This window comes from Lichenostomus cassidix, chromosome 3, assembly GCF_008360975.1.
Source record: "Lichenostomus cassidix isolate B80296 chromosome 3, HeHo_3.0, whole genome shotgun sequence".
Lineage (NCBI taxonomy): Eukaryota > Metazoa > Chordata > Aves > Passeriformes > Meliphagidae > Lichenostomus > Lichenostomus cassidix.
The window spans coordinates 7,203,455-7,223,059 of record NC_139483.1 but is presented as its reverse complement, the minus strand read 5'-3'; the positions used below and the strand labels follow the sequence as shown (position 1 = coordinate 7,223,059).

The 19,605-nt window shown below is 42.7% G+C and overlaps 2 protein-coding genes across 2 annotated transcripts in view; both read right to left on the bottom strand.

Annotated features, from left to right (window-relative positions):
- Nucleotides 1–504: 504 nt before the first annotated feature.
- Nucleotides 505–10,145, bottom strand: LOC146438959 (activator of 90 kDa heat shock protein ATPase homolog 2-like). The gene is made up of 9 exons (XM_085054260.1): nucleotides 9,978–10,145; nucleotides 9,689–9,879; nucleotides 5,951–6,036; nucleotides 5,230–5,344; nucleotides 3,816–3,904; nucleotides 3,492–3,614; nucleotides 2,613–2,714; nucleotides 1,797–1,848; nucleotides 505–1,555 (listed from the first exon to the last, which is right to left on the bottom strand). Exons 1-9 carry the CDS (start codon nucleotides 10,055–10,057, stop codon nucleotides 1,380–1,382), a joined length of 1,014 nt encoding a protein of 337 aa, XP_084910386.1. The 5' UTR covers nucleotides 10,058–10,145; the 3' UTR covers nucleotides 505–1,379.
- A 336-nt stretch (nucleotides 10,146–10,481) lies between these two features.
- Nucleotides 10,482–19,605, bottom strand: part of LOC146438958 (protocadherin Fat 4-like) — a 38,268-nt gene continuing 29,144 nt past the window's right edge. Inside the window, exons 32-44 of the mRNA XM_085054259.1 lie at nucleotides 19,396–19,532; nucleotides 18,652–18,795; nucleotides 17,300–17,544; nucleotides 16,707–16,816; nucleotides 15,870–16,004; nucleotides 15,620–15,756; nucleotides 15,244–15,441; nucleotides 14,807–14,901; nucleotides 13,571–13,726; nucleotides 12,874–13,071; nucleotides 12,126–12,248; nucleotides 11,526–11,736; nucleotides 10,482–10,953 (exon numbers count right to left, since the gene is read on the bottom strand). Of these exons, the coding sequence (XP_084910385.1) occupies nucleotides 10,756–10,953; nucleotides 11,526–11,736; nucleotides 12,126–12,248; nucleotides 12,874–13,071; nucleotides 13,571–13,726; nucleotides 14,807–14,901; nucleotides 15,244–15,441; nucleotides 15,620–15,756; nucleotides 15,870–16,004; nucleotides 16,707–16,816; nucleotides 17,300–17,544; nucleotides 18,652–18,795; nucleotides 19,396–19,532 (2,087 nt within the window). The 3' untranslated portion in view covers nucleotides 10,482–10,755. The remainder of the gene's footprint in view (nucleotides 10,954–11,525; nucleotides 11,737–12,125; nucleotides 12,249–12,873; nucleotides 13,072–13,570; nucleotides 13,727–14,806; nucleotides 14,902–15,243; nucleotides 15,442–15,619; nucleotides 15,757–15,869; nucleotides 16,005–16,706; nucleotides 16,817–17,299; nucleotides 17,545–18,651; nucleotides 18,796–19,395; nucleotides 19,533–19,605) is intronic.

Sequence of the window (19,605 nt, the reverse complement as noted above, 5' to 3'; positions counted from 1 at the left end):
TCATTCATCTACCCACAAACCTGCTGAAGCCTGAACTGTCTTAAACCTTAATTTCCCTTTGTCAACCACTACCCTAAATCATTTTTCTATTCAAAACATCACACTTTTCTTTCTTGAATATTGAGAAAAGAAGGTAATTGAATTCTGTGCATTCAGAGACAGATGCTAAAATATGACATTACTTAAGAGGCTGTTCCCCACCCACCACCTGGACACTTAGCAGTGCAAACCCCCAGTGACTGCTGTGGCTCTCCTGTCACTGTGGGGCCTTTGTTCTTGTTATTACCACACTCCTCACCTCAGTTCAAAGGGGTTAATAACTGACTGCAAAGTTTTCAGGAGAACCTGGCCTGTAGCAAGGAGCAGCACATCTCTATCCTCTGGATGATGGAAGCTTTTTGGGTGGTAAGGTTGCCATATTTTGGCCTTCTGTAAAAATAAAATACATATAACTTCTAAGAAGCTTATTTAGTGTGGCAGTATCAGTTTATGGAGAAAATCAGCTTGATGTAAAGTCACATTTTTATTGAGCCAAGCATGTTTTCCAAAGGCAGCCTGCCCTGTTGTGGTCAATTTGTTTCAAATTGCATATTTCATTTGTACACTTTATTTATAAAGCATTTGAGAACTAAGTTATCCTTGCTCACCTCAAGATGGTTTAATTAGGAATTACAATTTGTTCCTGTCAGAGTTCTCTTAAACAGTTGTTCTCTTTGAGGTACAGCATTGCAGAGGGCTGTAAATCATTTCAGTGGAAGGCTTTACAGAACTGCAGAAAGAAAGCACTATTACTGATTGTTTCTTCCTAAATAAATGTCACACTGAGGTCAAGAGAGTACAGTGCATGCAGACTTAATAATTACATGACATTGTTAATTATCTTTCCTGAAACTGCAGCTGAAAACAGGCTGCTTAAAAGCATCTAGCAAGTATTCCAAGAGGCTGTAAATGATACCTCCCCATTTCTTGAAATGGATCAGCAGTTTTGTAATCCCTTTCAGCTCATCTCTGCTGGGAACTCCATCTCCTACAGGGATTTAATTTTGCCACTTGATACACTGAATATTAAGGAAGTGGAAATGCTTCCTATTGATTTGTGTAGCTCACCTACCTCTGAGGGCAGGACTCACTGCAGCTGAATCATCATCACTCTGAAGTCACAGGCAAGCAGAGCAGAGATCACTGTCCCCAAGTAAAGCTCTTTAGATGTGCAGTCTGACTTGCCTCTCATTCTCTAAAAACCCATAAATAGTGCTTAAACTATGTACAGTCTCATAGAAGTGGGTCTTTATTCTTCCCACAAATAAATTATCTTTTTAGAAAACCAAATGGTAACAAAGTATAAAAAGTAATGCCCTAACAAAACTACAGTGCTGTTATCATTCCATGCTGTCTTTCGATTGCTGCAGTAAAATATGTATTTCTTCAAAATATTGCTTCTTCCAACATTGTCTTGTACTCTCTTCATGGGAGACAGGAACCCCTTTGCATTCCAACTCCAGTTCCGACTGAGCCGCCAGGTCCTGGAAGTTCAAGGCCACTGTTGCATAATGTTCTGAGGGAAGAAAACAGGACCTTTCAGTGAAGTGTTTTTTAAAGAGTGACATTTTTTTGTTGCTGATTTCCTCTGCTCTGCCTGTCTGAGCAAAGCCTCTTTTCACAGCTCTCTGGACTCTGGGCTGTTCTCATAAGGACATGGAGCAAGGGAGCATCCAGCCAAGGCTGCTCCCTGCCAGCTTTGGGCCTTCTCCCTGCACAGGAGCCCTTCAGTGTCAGAAATCCTTGGAAAAACTCACCATCAGGCCAGCTCCTACACCGCCACTTCAGCACAATTCTTTGGCTTGGGACCTGCAGGAAGATAAGAAGGTTCTCATTAGCACTGGAGAGAATTCCCATTAAAATTCTTCCCTGAAATAAAGGGAGAGGAGCATTATCTTATGGACTATTGGACACATGCATGTAAACAAGACCAAGACTGGGGTTTGGTTTTGAAATAAACTGATTTCTTGGAGCTCTCAGCTTGCTGCATTCCACTGTTCTGGTTTTGCTGTGTGAAAAGATAGGACTCAGTGGTTACTGCACATAAAACATTGATTTTCTTGCAGACTTTGAAACAAGGACAAAGCCCAGTTTTCCCCACTGAAATTTGTAAGTGATTGTGTTACACAACCTAGACAGGCCCACTACACAAGCCAGGCACTCCCTCAGATACTCTGAAAATGGTTTTTAGGGCATTTCAGAAGTGCAGCTGAGCCCTAATTATCAGGTTTTCCCTTCAGCTGGGGACAGGGTAACATTTGCCCTGAATAGACCAGAGATCATTTCTCCAGTTAAAAAGGGATATAGATTTGGGAGGTATCACTGCTAGTTACAAAGGACTGTGCTGAATTTTCTCCTCCCCATGCAGGTCCTTAGGTGTGGTCAATCCCTGCTCTTTTGATGAGACACAAAAACCACACAACGTCAGAGCAGCTGTTTGGCTTTGAAATAAAGGAACTAAAATACGCATTAGAGAAGCTGAAATGTCACAAATTTTCACTACTTTTAGCTCAGAGAAGGAGCTACTTCCCCACCCCACTCCATATTTAAAGTGTAGAGTAGGAGCTTCTTACCAGTTCAGTGTATTCACCGCTGACACAGCCCTCAAACATCTGAAGTTTGCCTCCTTTCTCTGCTTCAATCACAGCTGGGCACTTGGAAAACTTCTGTACCAACTAGCAAAAAAAGAACAGAGCACAAAATGCACCATGTTGGGAGACAGGGGGTGCTGAAGGAATTACCTGAACTGTGATCTACCTCGAAGTCTTCAAACACTCATCTGGCTTAGGACTTTATACAGCATTGCTGGGGTGGTGGCAGACAGTGAGGTAACACAGTGAGACTGTAAATGCTCAGAAACTTGCACTGGGAAATATAGAGCAGCCAGCACAGACACAGGGATAGACAGAACTGGCTGTTCCCAGACTGGGAAATGAGGGAAATGGAGCAGCAGCTTTAGGAAGGTGCTGAAGAGCTGCCAAGAGCCATTTCTGTTTCCCAAGGGGAGCCCTGGGATTGTAATTTAAAGTTCTCCAATCCCAGCCCAGACTCTTTTGAAGGACACAAACCCAAAATTAGTGACTGTGTATTTCATACCCTATAAGCAACAGTAACATCACCTCCAGTAATTAATCCAATTAACCTGCAAGCTGTGGGTAACAGCACTGCCATTACTGAGCCCTTCAGGCTCCTGAACAACACCTGCATCAAACAGCAAAGCTTTTTTTAAGGCGAGCACAAGGAAGCTGCACCCAAACCACATAAAGATGCAGCTTCACTTTGATTACTTGGCTTTGTTAAGGTAACAGCTGGCAAAAAAAGGTCTAAGGCAACCTGAGAAGCTCTCATCCAATGGAATCTGTGACACTGACTGTGGCATGTTTATTACTCACACAGCTCAGCTGCATCAACATCCACGTTCAGTTAAAATGCCTCCTGAAATTATCACTTACCTCCTTCTTGGTGAAGATGCTGTAAAGTTCATCAGCTGGGGAGTTGAAGACTTCCCTCATATGTATCCTCACTGTTGGAATTTTGACTCCAACCATATCCAGAGATTGTGATGTAACAGAGTCCTGCAAAGCAAAAAATATTCACGGGAATGAGTACAAAATCTTAACACCAGAGTTCTGGCAAGGCAGGACTATTGTTACCTGCACATTCTCAAACACACAGTGTGTGAATACATGGTAATTATACAATGTATTTCTGTTTTTACAACAGTATTCTTAAGCAGTAGTCATAAAATTCAGTGGAAAAACCTGAAGCCAACATACCTGCATGGTGTTCTCACTTGGTTTTCGCTCCGTGGCCAGTTCCTGACCAACAGGAGCTTTTGTTGGCAGAATCATGCCCAAGGTGAACTCTGTAATGAAGAAAAAGCACTTTTCAGTGTGAAATTGAGCTGTTCAACCCCCCTGACATTCAGATACATAGTGAAGATCACCAAAACCCTGGACAATGGGTAAAACTGAGCAGGAGCACTGAACAGGACATAAAAACCAATCCAGTTTCCCCACTTCACCCTTATGTTTCAGAAGGAACACATGTAACAGCCATTTCCCTTAAAAATGCTTTTCCAAGTTACCTGACCCCAAATTAGTAACATCTGCACAGACTTCTGACAGCACAGCAGATGTTCAGTTCAAAGAGCAATAATATCCAAAGGAAAAAGTTTGGCAGAAGACTAGAGTGAAACTGAACACAAAATGGGAGCCATCCCTGTGAGAGGCTGCTTTCTCCTGAACTTCCAATGTTGAAGAATCTTTGGACACCCTAAAAATCATACACAGTAACTTCTCAAGCCAAAAGTTGCTGGGTCCAACTTGGGAAGATTACACAGCATTTGACAAAAGAAGAGATCACAAATTAACAAAGTAGTTTACAATCACAGAGATGCACCTAATAATCATATATATATATATATATATGCACACACATTCCTTTCTCATTTTAAGGGGACAGTTTCACAGAAATGAAAGCAACAAGGATTAAAATTAGTTGAGAGCAAACATCTGCCTAAAAAATATGAACTATGTTTGGGAATTTTTTTGAGCACACCTTACTGGCTCTTGGGAAAAGCTGTAATTCACAAAAATACCACTGTTCAAAAAATAGAAAGGAAAATTAAAATTTGGTTCACCTTTGGTTTAGAAGAACAAGTGAAAGTTTATAAATTTAAGAATAGTTTGGGATAATAAAAATTTGATTCTCAAATGGTAATGGCAAGCTTAAAAGTGTGCAGAGACTGTATTTGTAGAGTGAAAAACAGAAATAAAGACAGCATTCCAGAAATTCTAGAAAATAACTAATTTCATTAATAACTAAAACAAATGGGCATAAAAATAAGGTAGCAGTTCCAGCAAGGAAGGCAGTTTTCTAAAATATTCAGGTAAAAAAAAGAAATCCTAATATTGGCCAATCCTAATAAGGCCAAGCTGAGTCCTGGCAGGGCCTGTGTGACACAGCACAGCCTCAGTCACTGCAGAACCTTCTGGACATGGCTGTGGTGGAGAGCAAGAAAGATTCTGAGTGTCAGCACTGATTTATTTCATCTCAGCTGGTGACAATTAAAATGAAAACCAATACAAACCCAGTATTTGACCAAGCTGTTCAGGAGAGGCACCTGCACAGGAACACTCCCAAGGAGCTCTTCAATTCACCTGCTTTAATTTACCTTCTTTAATTTACCTGTTTTAAGTGCTTTCAGGTAATCCCTCAGGGCCTCTCTGACTTTGGTGGTTCCTTCAGTCCTCATTAGGTCCTTCAGAACATCACCTTCCCCTTTCTTCTTGCTAACATTTATCTAGAAACAGAAAAATTACAGCATCTAAGAGACCCTAATGATGAGCCTTTTGGGTTCTGGCAACAAGGGAAAGCATTTGGGCTTTATTTACTATGCTCAGAGGACAGCTGCAGTTTCAAATTCATGATCTTCTTGACAACATTTGCTAAAAGTAAGTCTTCTTCAGACATTAGTAAATGTAGTATCTCCACTTAGTCAAGTTCATCAATTAGAGACAAGAGCTGCTACTCAGCAGAGGCTGAAGGGTCTGTGGAAGCTCAGTATCAACCATTATCCAACCAACATGGGATTCCTTAACGTCATAGGGCTTGGGGGTCAATTTGCTATGTTGGTTTAGACTGCAAGCAGATTTCTTTTCAAATTTGTAGTTAACACATTGTTACAATCAGTAATTAGCGAAGGAAACTGTGCACATTCCTCTTCAGTAAATGTGAGAACAGAACAAGTCATTATTCCAAGAATAATAAACAAAATCATGAAATCAACTGTCCACGTGTAATTACCCCACTTAATAATAGATAAATCAAAATATGATGCCTGTATGTTGATTAATACTTTATTTAAGAATTCTGAACCTGTATAGCCATAGCAGTGTTTCACACCTACCTCTGTATCATCTACCTCATTTTCTTCTGACAGGTTAGGAATTTCAACAGATCCCTTATGTTTCTCACCAGACTCTTTCACTGTACCTGTATTAACATAACGAATTCTTAAATGCATTATTCAAAACTATTTCCCCCACAGCAAGAGTTTTACACTTGGAACTCAGTTGTACAAAAGTGTTACCTGAAGCAAGTTGCCTCAAGGCTGATTTAAAGGAACTGAACAGCAACCTGAGCCTCTCCTGGGAGCTGTGTTCCCTCTCCAGGTGCACCAAGGGATGGACATGGACCCACCTGCTCCTTGCACTGCTCTCTCCTGCAGGTGACAACTGCTCTGACACTCTTTACAGCAGCCTGTCACCAACACTGAATGTGCATCTAGGGCTGGGGAGGGGAAAAATCACCTCCTCTTCCCCTGAATGTGTCTGCTCTGGATTCAGAAGCTCCCTGGAAAGCCAACCATGCCCTCTTTAATAGTGTGAAAGCTCCCAACGCGAGGCATGTTACCAGGACACACACATGTATAATGCAGATGCATACAATTAACATTTTTTTTAAACAGGAAGAATCACATGCACATTTAGAGTACTTGATATTTACTTCTAACCACCTTACAATCACTGTACACTGCAGACAAGCTCAGCAAGGACAGGAATTAATGCTCCACTTCTGCGTCCTTTGGGGCCAAAGCCCACCCCACCCTGCACTGCTCTGCCTCAGATCAACACTGGAAAGACTGAATGTAAGGTCTGAGGCTTTTTTTCATTACTCTGAAGACTCTCCCCCTTTGCCTTGCAAAAGTGTTTTGTTATTTAAATTACCTCGCTAATTAGATCATCATAAAATCTCTTCAGAAAGCAACAACAGAAACATGCAGGCCTATCAGCTCAGTGTCAGAACATAAAAAAATCCAACAAGATGCTTCATCAGCAAAACTCTCCAATTCCAACAGCCCGGGGCTGAGCATGGCTACAGAAGGGGGATTATCAGGAAGGCAGATGCAGTATTTCTGGGGATTCCCACTTTCACAGGCACTATCTCCATCCCACTGCTACTTAACATCACTCATTATTTTAATGACTTTCCTGAGCCCCCGTGTGATCGTGGGGCACTGACAGAAGCCAACTGGGCAAGATCCCAGCAAGGAACTCAAACACATGCCCAGGTGTCTCTTGGCAAGGAGAAGAGTGAAGGATTGCTGGTAAAACAAAGTGCAAAGATCCCTCACTGGGGTCTGAGGCAATGAGGGATTGCACAATACACAGTCTGTTCATCCACAGCTACAAAACCACATCCACACAGGGAAAGCTGAACTAGCCTTCAGTGACCCTGGAGAACCTGTCACTCAGTAAAGCCATGGGAACTGGCTAATGCCATCCTTAAAACACTTCTGGGCCCACCACAAAGCCACTTCAGTGTGCTCTTCCCTGCTCTCTTTCAGCACCAGGATTAGTACAGGAAAACCACACAATGTGGTCTCTGCAGACAATAAAGCCAATCCTAACTTTGGCTGCTCTCCACAGAAAGGAAGCGCAAGCATGCAGGAAGGAGTTTTGGGGAGCAAAACACAAACCTGACTTCATTCAGCTAATTCTATTAGCTATTTTCACAACTCTTGAAGTTTCCCAGTGGGAGTGTCTGTGCTAGGCAGCAAAGTCCAAGCAGTGAACAAACAGAGCAGGTGGTTCAACATTACGTAGGCAGAACGTTGGTGCAGCTCTGCATTTTCAGTACCACTGTAATGTAAACAAAGCTTTACTACCTTTTTATCACACAATCAAATTATCTGTTGGAATTCCATGGGACCTCAGTAACAGACCTGAGAGTAAATCATTTTTTGGTTTCCTGCCAATCCAGTGTGAAGCACATGTCTCAAAGACCCACCTACAACACACCTGCTTTAAAAGGACAAACGTTTTCATAAAGCTTCCTCAGCAATGTGGAGTAATCTATTAAAATCCTCATTACATCCTCTAAGAAATGATAGAACAGCCATTTAGCTTAATTTTAGTGCCTTTAAGTAGCCTCATTTCCCCATTTTCTTGTTTCTCTCTTACCTAAATTGCTAAGCACAATGTTTTTCCAACACTGGACTTTCCAAACCACCTGCAAATCTCAGGATTTTCATAATTTGCCCTTACCACATTTTAATCATAGCTTGAAGTCCTAGTTATCCTTGAAGACCTGCAGAACTAATTACAGCAATTACCGTTTTTAGCAGTTCAGTCTGAACTCTCACTGCTAATTTAGAGCTCTCAAAACACACAACGTGAAGGCTATCACCAAAACCAAAATCGTCAGCCTCTGGTTTTTTTAGAATTTCCTGTGTAGTAGCCAACTCGTTTAAAATGAAGCTCTCAAAGCAACGATCCACTCAGTGTAGCAAAGCACCCAGCACAAGTCAGAGCTGTCTCTGAACACTGACCAGTATAAAGACCTTGCAGAAAAAAGTTTAGAAAAAACGTACAACCAGAATACTGTCTGCCTGCTTTTAAACTTTGTTCTCTGAAATAAGCCACACAAAGCCAAACTAACCTGTGTTTAAAGCTTAAGGTGTTTTAGCTGAACTTAAAGATGTTAAAAATCTGACTACAGTTATTTTATCTACACTGATTTAAACCCCACGACAGAGTATAACGTTTGCCTTCCTCTCTGTTAACATTTACATCCCAACTCTAAGTATATTCTTAAGTTCGTAACACCCTGGAAGCAGTTTAAACTACCTAAAACAAACAAAAGTACTCAGTTTAAAGTCCCCCTTTATTGTGTAAGCAGACATCAATTCCAGATCTGGTCTCAGCAATATTCTACTCAGGCAAACCTCCACACCCGAGGCCTGAGAAACGACGAGGGAATTCGGGGAAGCACTGCCTGTCACTTGGCACTACAATATCCAACAGAATACAGGAACATTCCATCAGCTGCTCCTGCCTTGCACTCCAGTGAAAGACACAGACCACGATTTGCTGTCATGTTTTAAGCATTGAATAAATGGAAAGAATTCCTTGATACCATCAAGCGCCAAAATGCAAACAAAGAGCTATAGCAGAGGGAAACTCCAAGAGTGGGGACTGCAAATGGATATGGCACAACAAAAAAAAGCATGGACACAGCGCCCCGTATCCCAAATAACGAAGAATTATTTCTATTTCCCACTAAAGAGTTCTATCCTCACGTAATTGGTAATCCTCAAAGTAAACTCCAGTTAGTTTTTGGAAAGGGCTGTAATCTGGTGTTTCCTAGGTTTTCCTGCTCTCCGCAGGAAACACACAGCTGCAGTTTGGGCACAGTGGAACTAAAGCAGCCCAGGCACTCCGCTGTCAATAGCACCACAATGCAGGCATTTCCTACTCCTTCAGGCACAGCCAAGCGAGTAACCCCGTGCTGACACACCGCGAACGCGGCGCTGAGGAATAGCTGGTGGAAAAAGGCTGGCAGAAGGGGAAGCGCCGAGCTCGGGTTTCAAGGTTATTTCAGAATACGCATTTACACAGCCCAGGCCCACGTGGCTCCCGCAATCTCCCCACGACTGTGGCTCACTGCAGCTCCCCGCGACATCCGCGTTTCGCCAGCCCGGAGGGGACAGGCTAGGCTCGCCTGCAGAGGGATGCTCCCGCTGGCAGCAGGGACCCCGCGGCACCCCTGCTGCCACTGCCACCTCCCCCAGGGGCTGGCCTGTCACCGTGCTGCCGAGCCCCGGCAATCCCTGCGGAGCCCTGGCATGCCCCTGCCCCCGTACCTTTCCAGCTGAGGCGCAGGTTCCACTCGTAGAAGAAGATGAGTTTCCCTTTGCGGCTGTTGCAGGACGCTTCGCCCTCCACGTGTTTGAGGTCGCCGATCTCGCAGCGCCCGGCCTCGCCCTCCACCACCAGCCCCTCCAGCACCTCCTTCAGCTTCCTCTTGGACCAGCTGGTCGCGTCCCGCTCCGTCCTGCCCCGGGAGCGGCGGGGTCAGCGCCGGCCCGTTCCCGCCGCCCGTTCCCGCGCCCAGCGCCCGTTCCCGCCGCCCGGCCCCGAGCCGCGCCTCACCAGTGCCAGTTGTTCACGTTGGTGGCGTCGGCGCGTTCCTCCACGATCCACCGCGGGTCTCCCTGGCCCCACTTGGCCATGGCGCTGCCGCCGCGGCGCCGCCTCCGCCGCCTCCCCCCGCTCCCCGCCGGCCTCTTCCGCCGGCACCGCCAGAAGGTGCCAGAAACTTCCCCTCCCCGCCGGAGGAGGAGGAGGAGGAAGGCGAGGCCCTGCCCTGCCCTTCCTCCCGGCGCGGGGGGCGGAGGGAGGCGGGCTGGCAGCGCTGGGATGGCAGCGCTCCGAGCCCTGCGCTGTTTGCGGCTCCCCGGCTGCGCCTCCGCTCGTGTGCCCGGGAAAAGCTGCTCCTCCGGGCTGCTCCCGGCTCCGCGGAACTGCACAAGAGGAAAAAAAACCGTGAGATAGGAAAACTCGCGGTTTGAAACACCGCGGCAGCCACTTGTCCGCAAAAGGACAGAATGACTGACGTCCCGAAACTACTCCAGTCTGAAGCAATGACAAGGCAACGCCTCTGGAATCGGGTTTATTGTCTTGCCCATTTGACACGAGCCGAGAGAAATGAAATACACCGTGAGACAGCGCTGCTGCTGGGAAAGCAGCCCTGCAGTACAGCACTGCAGCCCTTCCCGCAGATTGCTTGTTCTCGTCCTTATCCGTCCCTTTACAACAGCAGCAGAATTAAAATCTGGATAGCATTCCCATATTCTTATTGTTCATTTCATTCTGTTCCAGTGAGTCTCATTGTGTTTTTTCTAAAGGTTCTCTTCATCGAGTGTTCCTATCAGAGAGACACATCATCACCAGACTCCTCATCTTCCGTTTCATCATCTTCAGACTCATCATCTTCAGGCTGTGCATCCAAAATCACTGCCACTTCTGAAAATTTTACCCCTTTCAGTTCTTTGTCAGTGGCAGGCAAGGTGGGATGAGTTGTTAGGGAAAGAGCTGACTTCTGGTTTGTGCCTGTCAGAAAGGAGTCCTGAAAAAAAGCATAACGCAGGTGAGGCAGAAAGCTACAAATGGTTGAGTGTGGGCAAATTTTAAGCAGTAGAAATAAAAAAACTGGTGTAACTTTCATGTGTGTATATGTACATATATGTTCTGTCTCTGGAGCTAGCAAAGAAAACATTGGTTTTAAGGTTCTAAGTTTCAGGAGCAGCAGCTGAGAACCCTTTACTGTACAGGTTCCATAAAGACAGAAGACAGTCATTATTTCTGGATCAAAGTCCTCCTCCTTATTCTAGGCAGGGACAAACAGCTACTCCTATAATTTTTTTTTTAATAGAATCATATAATTTTTTGGGCTGTGAGTGACCTTAAAAGATTGTCCAGCTCCACCCCCCTGCATGGGCAGGGACACCTTTTCCTGGACCAGGTTGCTCCAAGCCCTGTCCAGCCTGGCCTTGAACACTTCAGGGATCACTTCACAATATTTTTGGGGTTTTTTTTAGTTCCACGACAGATTTACTTGTTTGATAATTCCTTCAGTTATTTGGTGAATAACAATAAAATACCTTTCACTCCATGCTTTGCAATCAAAAAGCTCATTACCTGTTGTGTTGTGAATTCCACAGTGGGCTGGACCTCTACATTTCTGCTTTCAGCTTCTTCTTCAGATATTCCATTTTGTTCACGTTCACTCTTGTAATCCAGCAGCACTGTCTCCAAGTAATTGTCCTTTTCAGGGGCCTGAATTCCATCTTTTTCAGCATCACCTCCTCTGGTGCCTTCCAGGTTGTCAAATGGCATTATCTCAGCTCTCCTAAGTGAGTTAAGAGAATTCATAGCACCTTGACCTGAGACAAAAATCTCAGCCTCTCTAAAACCGAGAGCAGCATGTACACTGATCTCAAAATTAGTGGGATTTTACCCAGGGGAATGTAAAGTAGCTTCTTGTATCCTGCAGGTTCTTTCCTGCATAATGATTAACAAGTTGCTAAAGAGTAAGTAGGAATTTGCCTTTCATACAAGATTAAAAGGTATTAATTTCCTTCAAGTGTAGAGATTTTTAATTTATCTTTGTAAGGGGCCTTAAAAATGGACCTATAGCCTAGTGAAAGATCCAAGGAAAATCCTATGGTACCAGAATAAACTAGAACCATGTTTTTAATGCAATTTTAAATGAATTTGTAATAGCAGAAATCTACTTACCCATTATTCATGTGCTCTAGTTTCTCTAAGCTTTTCAGACTTCCATTTTTGTCAACTGCCCATGGGTTATCAATGCCATCCATAATTTCAACCTTCTTAACCAAATCCTGCTTCCTATGCTTTCTGAAAATAATACATTAAAATAATAATAATAACAGTAACAATAATATAATGATGATAATAATAATGTATTAAAATAATTAATTATTTTTGAAGATTGGCGTTCTAGTTGCTTTAGAAACAGAAGACAAATTATTTGTGTCATAAGTTTAATACACAATATTTACTTTCAGTATTATTCTGGGGATTAATTTAGAGTATATCCTATTTTTCCATAGTGGTAGCAGTGAAAATGTTCGCTTCCTTTCTGGAAATTATTTGTTTTCCTCTACCATGTGGCCCTGCTGCCACTGAAGTTCAGCAGCAAAGCCTCCCTTGATTTCATCATTCAAGGGTCAGGGAAGACTCATGTGGGTGTATTACAGCTACTTGTGCCCCCCTTCACATTTCACAGTTTCTGCTGCCCACATTTCTCTGTTTTAAAAGTATTTCTTTCTGCTTTTGCTGCGTGACAAACACCAGAAGGATCAACTCTCAGTTGTGTGTGGTGCATCCAACATAACCAATCTTAGGCAATGCTCCCTGCAAATGCCAGTAATTTCTCATACAAACATTTTTCAAGGTGACATTTCAAGTAAACCAATTATCTGTAAGTCTAAATGATGTTGTTAAGGCAAACCTCTGGTACCTTTTCTTTTTGAGATCCAGCAGGACATAGGCCAGGAAGGCGATGAAGGTGCCGGCGAGGAGCACTCCGAGCACAATGGCAGCCACGGGCTGTGGGGATGCTGCGGCAGCAGGAGCCTCCCCGATGGCAGCACTGACAGATGCTGAGAACACCTTCTCCAGTTCCACCTCAATGCTAGCCTTCTGCTCCCTCAGCTTTCTGAGGATGGAAGGGTAAAATGTGTGTGATTTACCAGACCTTCATTTTGGCTGGAGGAGTAATGAAGAAAATACAGAATATCCATCCCTGGTCTGCCAAGACCTTTTCCAAGGATTCAGACTTGTCCTGATTTTCATTCAGGAAAAGCTCTGTTCTCAAGCAGCCTGGGGCTTGCAACCTAAAATGCTTGAACAGTTGAACTAGATTCATATCACTGTCATGTTACCAAAGAAATGTAAAATACACCTCAAGTCTGAGTTTTTAATCAATATTATGCCACTCTTAAGTCAGTATGTATTTTAATTATAGTCTTTCTGCTTCTGGTTTTTTTTGTTAATCTGACTTTTAAATCTATTTTGCACAGTTAAACAGCCTTATGCATGTTTTTGGTGAACTCCAAAAATTAGCTTTCAGTAAATAGTGAAAAAGCTTTCTTAATTCTAAAAAATTGTATCTGCATAAGCTGTGACACCCAGAAGTCAGACTAAGTCATACAGACCTTTTTACATCTTCTGCAGGTACTTCCTGGTGTCCCTCATCAAAAGCAATGATTTCTACTTGGGTTTCATCAGCGCTGCTCCTTGCTTTTCTTTCAAACTCCTTGGAATAAACATCAACGATGTACACACTCCATCCAAGTTTATCTTCCAGGACCCTGGCATCATATGAAGAACACATTTTTAATTAACTGGGCAATGACAGATTCTTTTACTCTGGAAATTAAATAAAGCAGTATTTAATACAACACTTGGTAGATATTAATTGATACTCATAAAAATACCTTGGCAGGTATTTTAATCTGAGCATGTAAAAATGCAGGATTATCATCAGCAAAGGAATTGAGCTATTTGCCAAAAAATGTTGGGTGATTGAGTAGCAGAGGAAGAAAATATCTATAGATTACTAAGAACAGTGAAGATGGGGAGGAAGGACACTTAGTCTCATAATCCTCATTGTCTTCTCAACCTTTTCCACAGAGATTTTCATGCTGGATTGGACCAGTGGCCCAGTGAATCTCTCATTCTGACAGCAACCAGCACTAGCTGCTTCCAAGAAAGTTTTCAGTTTAATTTTTACCAGCAAGAAACTGGTGCTATAATAGCAGCAACATCACAAACCCGTTTTCCCAATCTTCAGAGTGATTTCCCTTCATAGGCACAGGACTCAATCTTTCCAATGTAAATATATATTAACATATAGCCGAACAAAAGATCTTCCATCTTTGTTAACATGCCAAGAAGGCCCAATTATGGTTTTAATTTTAGTGTGACCATCACACATCACTGGCTAATCCCCTGTTCCTGCAGGGCTGGGATGTCCTGGAGAAGCTCTGCTGCTGTGCCATGAGGGGTTTTTTCTCCTGTAACAATAGTGGGTTTGGTTTGTGATGTCTGTCCTATGTCTCCACAATTTTATCTTGCTATCCATGAGAACCTTTATCTTAGGCTGTTAAAAATGACACAAACATTGAGGTGGGAAGAGACCTCTGGAAACTGTCTAGTCCAATAACCTCTTTGATATTTGTCAGCTCAGGCCATAAACTTCCAAGGCAAAAATGGTTGGATTCCTGTGAATTCCCTCAAATTATTCTGAGCTACATCAAGTTGAAGGCCTGGCTTTTCCTGGGCACTGGCTGTATCACTTCCCTGTAGGCTGTCAGACCACTATCCCAAAGGGACTCTTAATTTTATCATTAGATATTGTACCAGAATAAGCTTCATGGCTTCATAAATACCTTTGTACTGCAGCAATGTTTCTTTCCACAGCATTGATCTTCTGATTAAGCACCAGCATCACAATGTTGCTACTGGAACTGGAATCAACAGTTACCTAATAAAGAGTCACATGTGACAGTTTTTAAGCACTTCTACCTCTCAGATTGATCTTAAAAAACCCCAAACAAACAACCCATTAAACAATAACAAAAACACTCTTTTATAAAATAATTGTCCTGCAAAAGTCAGGTTTTGTGGCAACATATTTTTATGTGTGAATAAAAAGGCAACCTCTTAATACTGGAGTGTAAATATTCTTGTATCTTTCAGCCTTACTGACAATGTTAAGTAATTTTTTTTTTTGCCATTACCAAACTTAGTCCTTCTTGTTTACAATTATGGGAGTAAATCAGGGACATGGGAGTAAATCAGGATTATACACAATAATCTTCCTTACATTGACTGTTGCCCGGGCTGTGAGTCCTCTTGTGCCTTGATCTGCAGCTTGGACTTCCAGATAAAATGTTCCAGCCTTTCCTGCTACAGAAACTGTAAAAATCTGCCCTGTGTTTTCGTTGATGTCAAATTCGTTGGTTTGATCACTCACTAAGCTGTACAGCAGAAGTCCATTGTCTCCTGAGTCTGGATCTGTGGCCTGGGTTTAAAAAAGGTGATTTGTGACACTCAGCTTGTGGCTTTTGGTCTGCACGTTGCTCTTCAATCAGAAAACTCAGCTCTCAAGAGCAGATTTAAGAGCTCCTTCAATCCAGTGAAAGAAAACCAGATCATTCACAGGATTTCTGCCCTCGAGAAGAGCACAGAAAATACTCCACCTGGACTGTGATGACAGGGTACTTGTAGGGCACAGAGTTGGGAATGCGGGCAGAGTAGGAACTGCTGGAAAACATGGGCTCTTCGTTCACATCCTGCACGGAGATTGTCAGCATGGCCACATTCTCAGCAAACAGGCCTGCAACACACACAAGGTAACAGCAACAGCAAATCCCAGCCCAAATTCCAAAAGCTGGGTCAGGCTGTGGCTTTGCAACATCTCTGCTGCATCTGGGGAGAGCAAAATGTTACCTGAACGCTGGACTTGTGTGGCAGGCCAGACTTTTTCATTTGCTTTGACTAGAATCACATACTGAGAAACTTCCTCATAGTCCAAATTAACTGCTGTTCTCAGCTCACCGCTTTCAGGATCCAGTCTGAAGTGACCTGCAAGGAAAAACATGGACTTTTGCTGTTCCAGCTGCCATTTCACTTGTACACCTCCTAGCTCTCGTGTCTTAGTTGCTCTGGGGATGTTTCCATGGCTCCTCTGCTCTGAACAGTGTGAAATTCAACACTTCACTGGCCAGGCAGCAAAGGCATCACGGCTGAGTTCTTATCCCAGACCAAACAGCTTTCAAACATGTAAAGGAATAGTATATGTGAAAAACAATTTCACTTTATTTCACAGATGAGAAGAATTGCTGCTGCTCCTTGCACAGCTCCATTTTTTACATATTTCCAAGTTTTCTCTCAGTTTCTACGTACTTTGTTGTGGGCCAAATGGAGCCTGGGCACAGCTGCAAGAGCTGCAGGAGGGAAGATGCCTTAACATGAGTGCAAGGAAATGATGGACTAAAAGGGATTGGCAGGGAGGAAGCTGCTTGTTAACACTTTCTACTTTGGCTCCCCCAGTCTCTAAATTATTCTAGTTTAAGATGAAAAGAAGCCATTTTTTTAGCAAGTTACTACCTTTTCTAAAGCCAAAGATCAGCAAAGTCAATGAGGAAAAGCTCTGAAAGAAATTCTGTGTACTACTTTAAAAAAAAAAAATTAACCATGCTTTCCATCTCTTCATTTATGCACAGCAACACCTGCCATGCAAAAGACAGACTATGATGTTCTCTTGGATATTTTAACAGTACTCACCTTTTTCATTGCCAGATACAACAGTGTAATCAATAGCTTTTCCTGAAGTTTCAACCACAGCAAAAGCATAAATGAAATAATCCACTCCTGTGTTTTCCGAGACAGAAATGCTAATGCAGGAAAGAAATTATAAATCATAATGTTAAATTTGCCATCAGTTGTTGTCCAGGCAGGCATTGAAATTTAACTCTTTAAGAGAGAGTTCTCTGTGGAAAATCTTGCCCTCTCCTCCCTAGTCATTTGCTGGATCTGCCCAGCTTTCAGAGTGCAGGGCAAATCCTGGTTTTCCAGCCAGATTTTGGGTTACCCTTGAGTAAAGCGTAAGGAAGAATGTTTTAGACTGTGCAAGAGGAAAGGGACAAAGGATCTGGCCTACAAAAGCTGGAAAATAAAGAAATAAAAGGCAATGCCTCAATTCACATTCACTGAACCCCCAGCGTAGCAGAATTTCCTATGTTTTGCTTTAAAAAACCCCCCAAAACTGATGTCCTTTTTTCTGCATGGGAAAATATGAAAATGAAATTCAACTTTGCCATGTTTTGCACTACCTGGGGAGCACATCCCAGTTATATAACTTAATGTGAAAGCCTCACCTGATCTCACTCTGGTTAAAGCGAGGAACGAATGGACGGTTGTCAAACACATTCAGAGTAACCACAGCAGTGCCATTTAAAGGAGGAGAACCTTTGTCCTTTGCCATCACTGTTAAATGCATCTCTCCAGATCTAGACAGGTTCCCAGCTGTAATTATCTTCCCCTCACTCACATCCTCTATCAGGAAGAATGGGCTCACATTGGGATCCGGGAGGATGTAGTACTCAATAAGGCCATTTTGCCCCTGGCATGAAAGGAACATAATTTCATGGAACTGGGAGTGTATTTTGAAAGGTAGGGTAAACACTGAAAGAAGAGATTCAAAAAACATCAGTGAAATGATTTTGAAAATAGTGTTTTTTTCTTTTTTTGATTTTTTTTTTTTTTTTAAAGAATGAATACTTGGGTGGGGTTAGCTGTGGTAAGATGGGTGCCAATTAAAAGCAAAAACAAAACAGAAAGCAGAATCAAATTCACAGTAAGTTGGTCATTTACACAGCAAAGGCATGGCAAAAAGGTCTAATGAAAATAAGTTAGATGTGCAGAGGGGGACAGAGCAGTGAGGGTGGCACAGAGAGGACAAGTGCCATTCTGCTCAGCTGAAGGAGGAGTTTCATTAGTGTCTCAGTCTCAATGCAGATCTCACACAGTTCAGCAATTTTCAAAAGCAATTACACGTTTTATACAAGATAATTGAAAAGGCTGATTAAAAAAGGGCTGTTAGATGATTTGCAGCAATGTACCACAGCTGCAGCTATTCTAACCATGAATAAATAGGAAGGCACCTGCTACACCTATTTTGTTGTCACTTTGAGATGTTTCGTCTTGTAAATGATATAATTACTAGTGATGTTGTCATGGTGATCTGGTTGACTACTGGATATCCCTGCCAGTGCCTGGATACTATTTGATGGGTGTAGTACAGAAAGATCAAACAAAATTACATTTAAAAATGGGGACAGAGCTGAGGTGGCACACTTCAGAGGAGCTTGGCAAGCAGACATTTCCTTGCTCAAACCACCTATATGATGTTTAGCTTCTACAAATTTCTCCACCTCAAACGTTCAAATCACTTCAGAGACACTAAATTGCTTCAGTCCTTGTATTCTTTGGAAGGACTGGTGCATCTCTGTGTAGTAAAGAGAAAAATTAAAGCAAATAGAGCTGAGGAAACATGTCCCTAGGCAGGGAGTACGTCACTGTCAAGGCAGAGCCATCAAAACTCCTAATTTCCAGTTCCTAGAGCTGGTAGTTAACCAGGATTCACTTTCTGCTCCATTAGGTACTCCTGGAGCAGGATATATTTGTGCTGCAGCCCCAGGCAGTGTCAGGGTGCAGCAGGAGGAGTTACCTGATCGCTGTCGGTGGCGCTCACGGTGATGACAGGAGCACCCACAGGATTCACCACGTTTATGGAAGCAGAATAGGAACTCTGGGCAAACACTGGGGCATTATCATTCACATCAATCACTGCAACACTGACATGGGTAGTTACCTAGAAAACAAAATAGTTTCACGCATCTTAGAGTATTTAGAATGTCTTATTTAGCATTGTTTTTCTCTTACTTGCGCACGCAGCAAAGAGTATAAATCAGGTTTTGAAAATGTTGCAGTAAAATGTTGTTTGAGTTAAATTTTGTGAACTGAACATCAGAGATCACTGCAGGATTTTAACAGGAGAGGCAGGAATTCAGTGTTGCAGTAGGATGTACTAGTTCTGTTAAATAAATGTCTAATATCTTTTCAAATAAAAGAAACACGGCAGAACTAGAGCAATCTGCTGAGAATACTTCTTCCGTGAAAAGTTATCCCATCACTTACAGTTCTAACAGCAGCAGGCAAATGCTCCAGCTCCCCAGCACAGGTCAGTCAGCAAATGCTTCAGGGTCAAAGCCTATCATGCATCATTTGGAAGCTTTTCACATAATTAAAGTATACTACTACTCAGTGTGGTTAAAGGCTGTGGAAGTCTGACTCTAAACATGATGAGGTGACTCATTTATTCCACACAATAAATGGCTGGGATAGATCTTCCTCCCAATAGTTCAAAATCCACTCTGAAGAGTTGCTGTTCACTGCAATAATGGTCTCTTACCTGGTAGAAAGGGGCAGATTTATTGTTGACTGCAGTCACTGTAAGGTTGTATTTATTCATGGTTTCATAGTCTGGAGAGTTCTTTATCTTAATGATGCCCTGTATTTCATCCATCTCAAATATATTTTCTCCATCACCTGAGATAGATTTACACAAGCATCATCCATTAATACATCTTAGAAGCTCTTAATTAACTACACTTTTAAATAA

Coding starts and splice junctions, on each gene's coding strand:
- LOC146438959 (XM_085054260.1), bottom strand. CDS start 10,057: ATGGCCAAGTGGGGCCAGGGAGACCCGCGGTGGATCGTGGAGGAACGC. Junction 9,880..9,977: donor AACGTGAACAACTGGCACTG/GTGAGGCGCGGC, acceptor CTCCCGGGGCAG/GACGGAGCGGGACGCGACCA. Junction 5,345..5,950: donor ATGAGGTAGATGATACAGAG/GTAGGTGTGAAA, acceptor TTCTGTTTCTAG/ATAAATGTTAGCAAGAAGAA.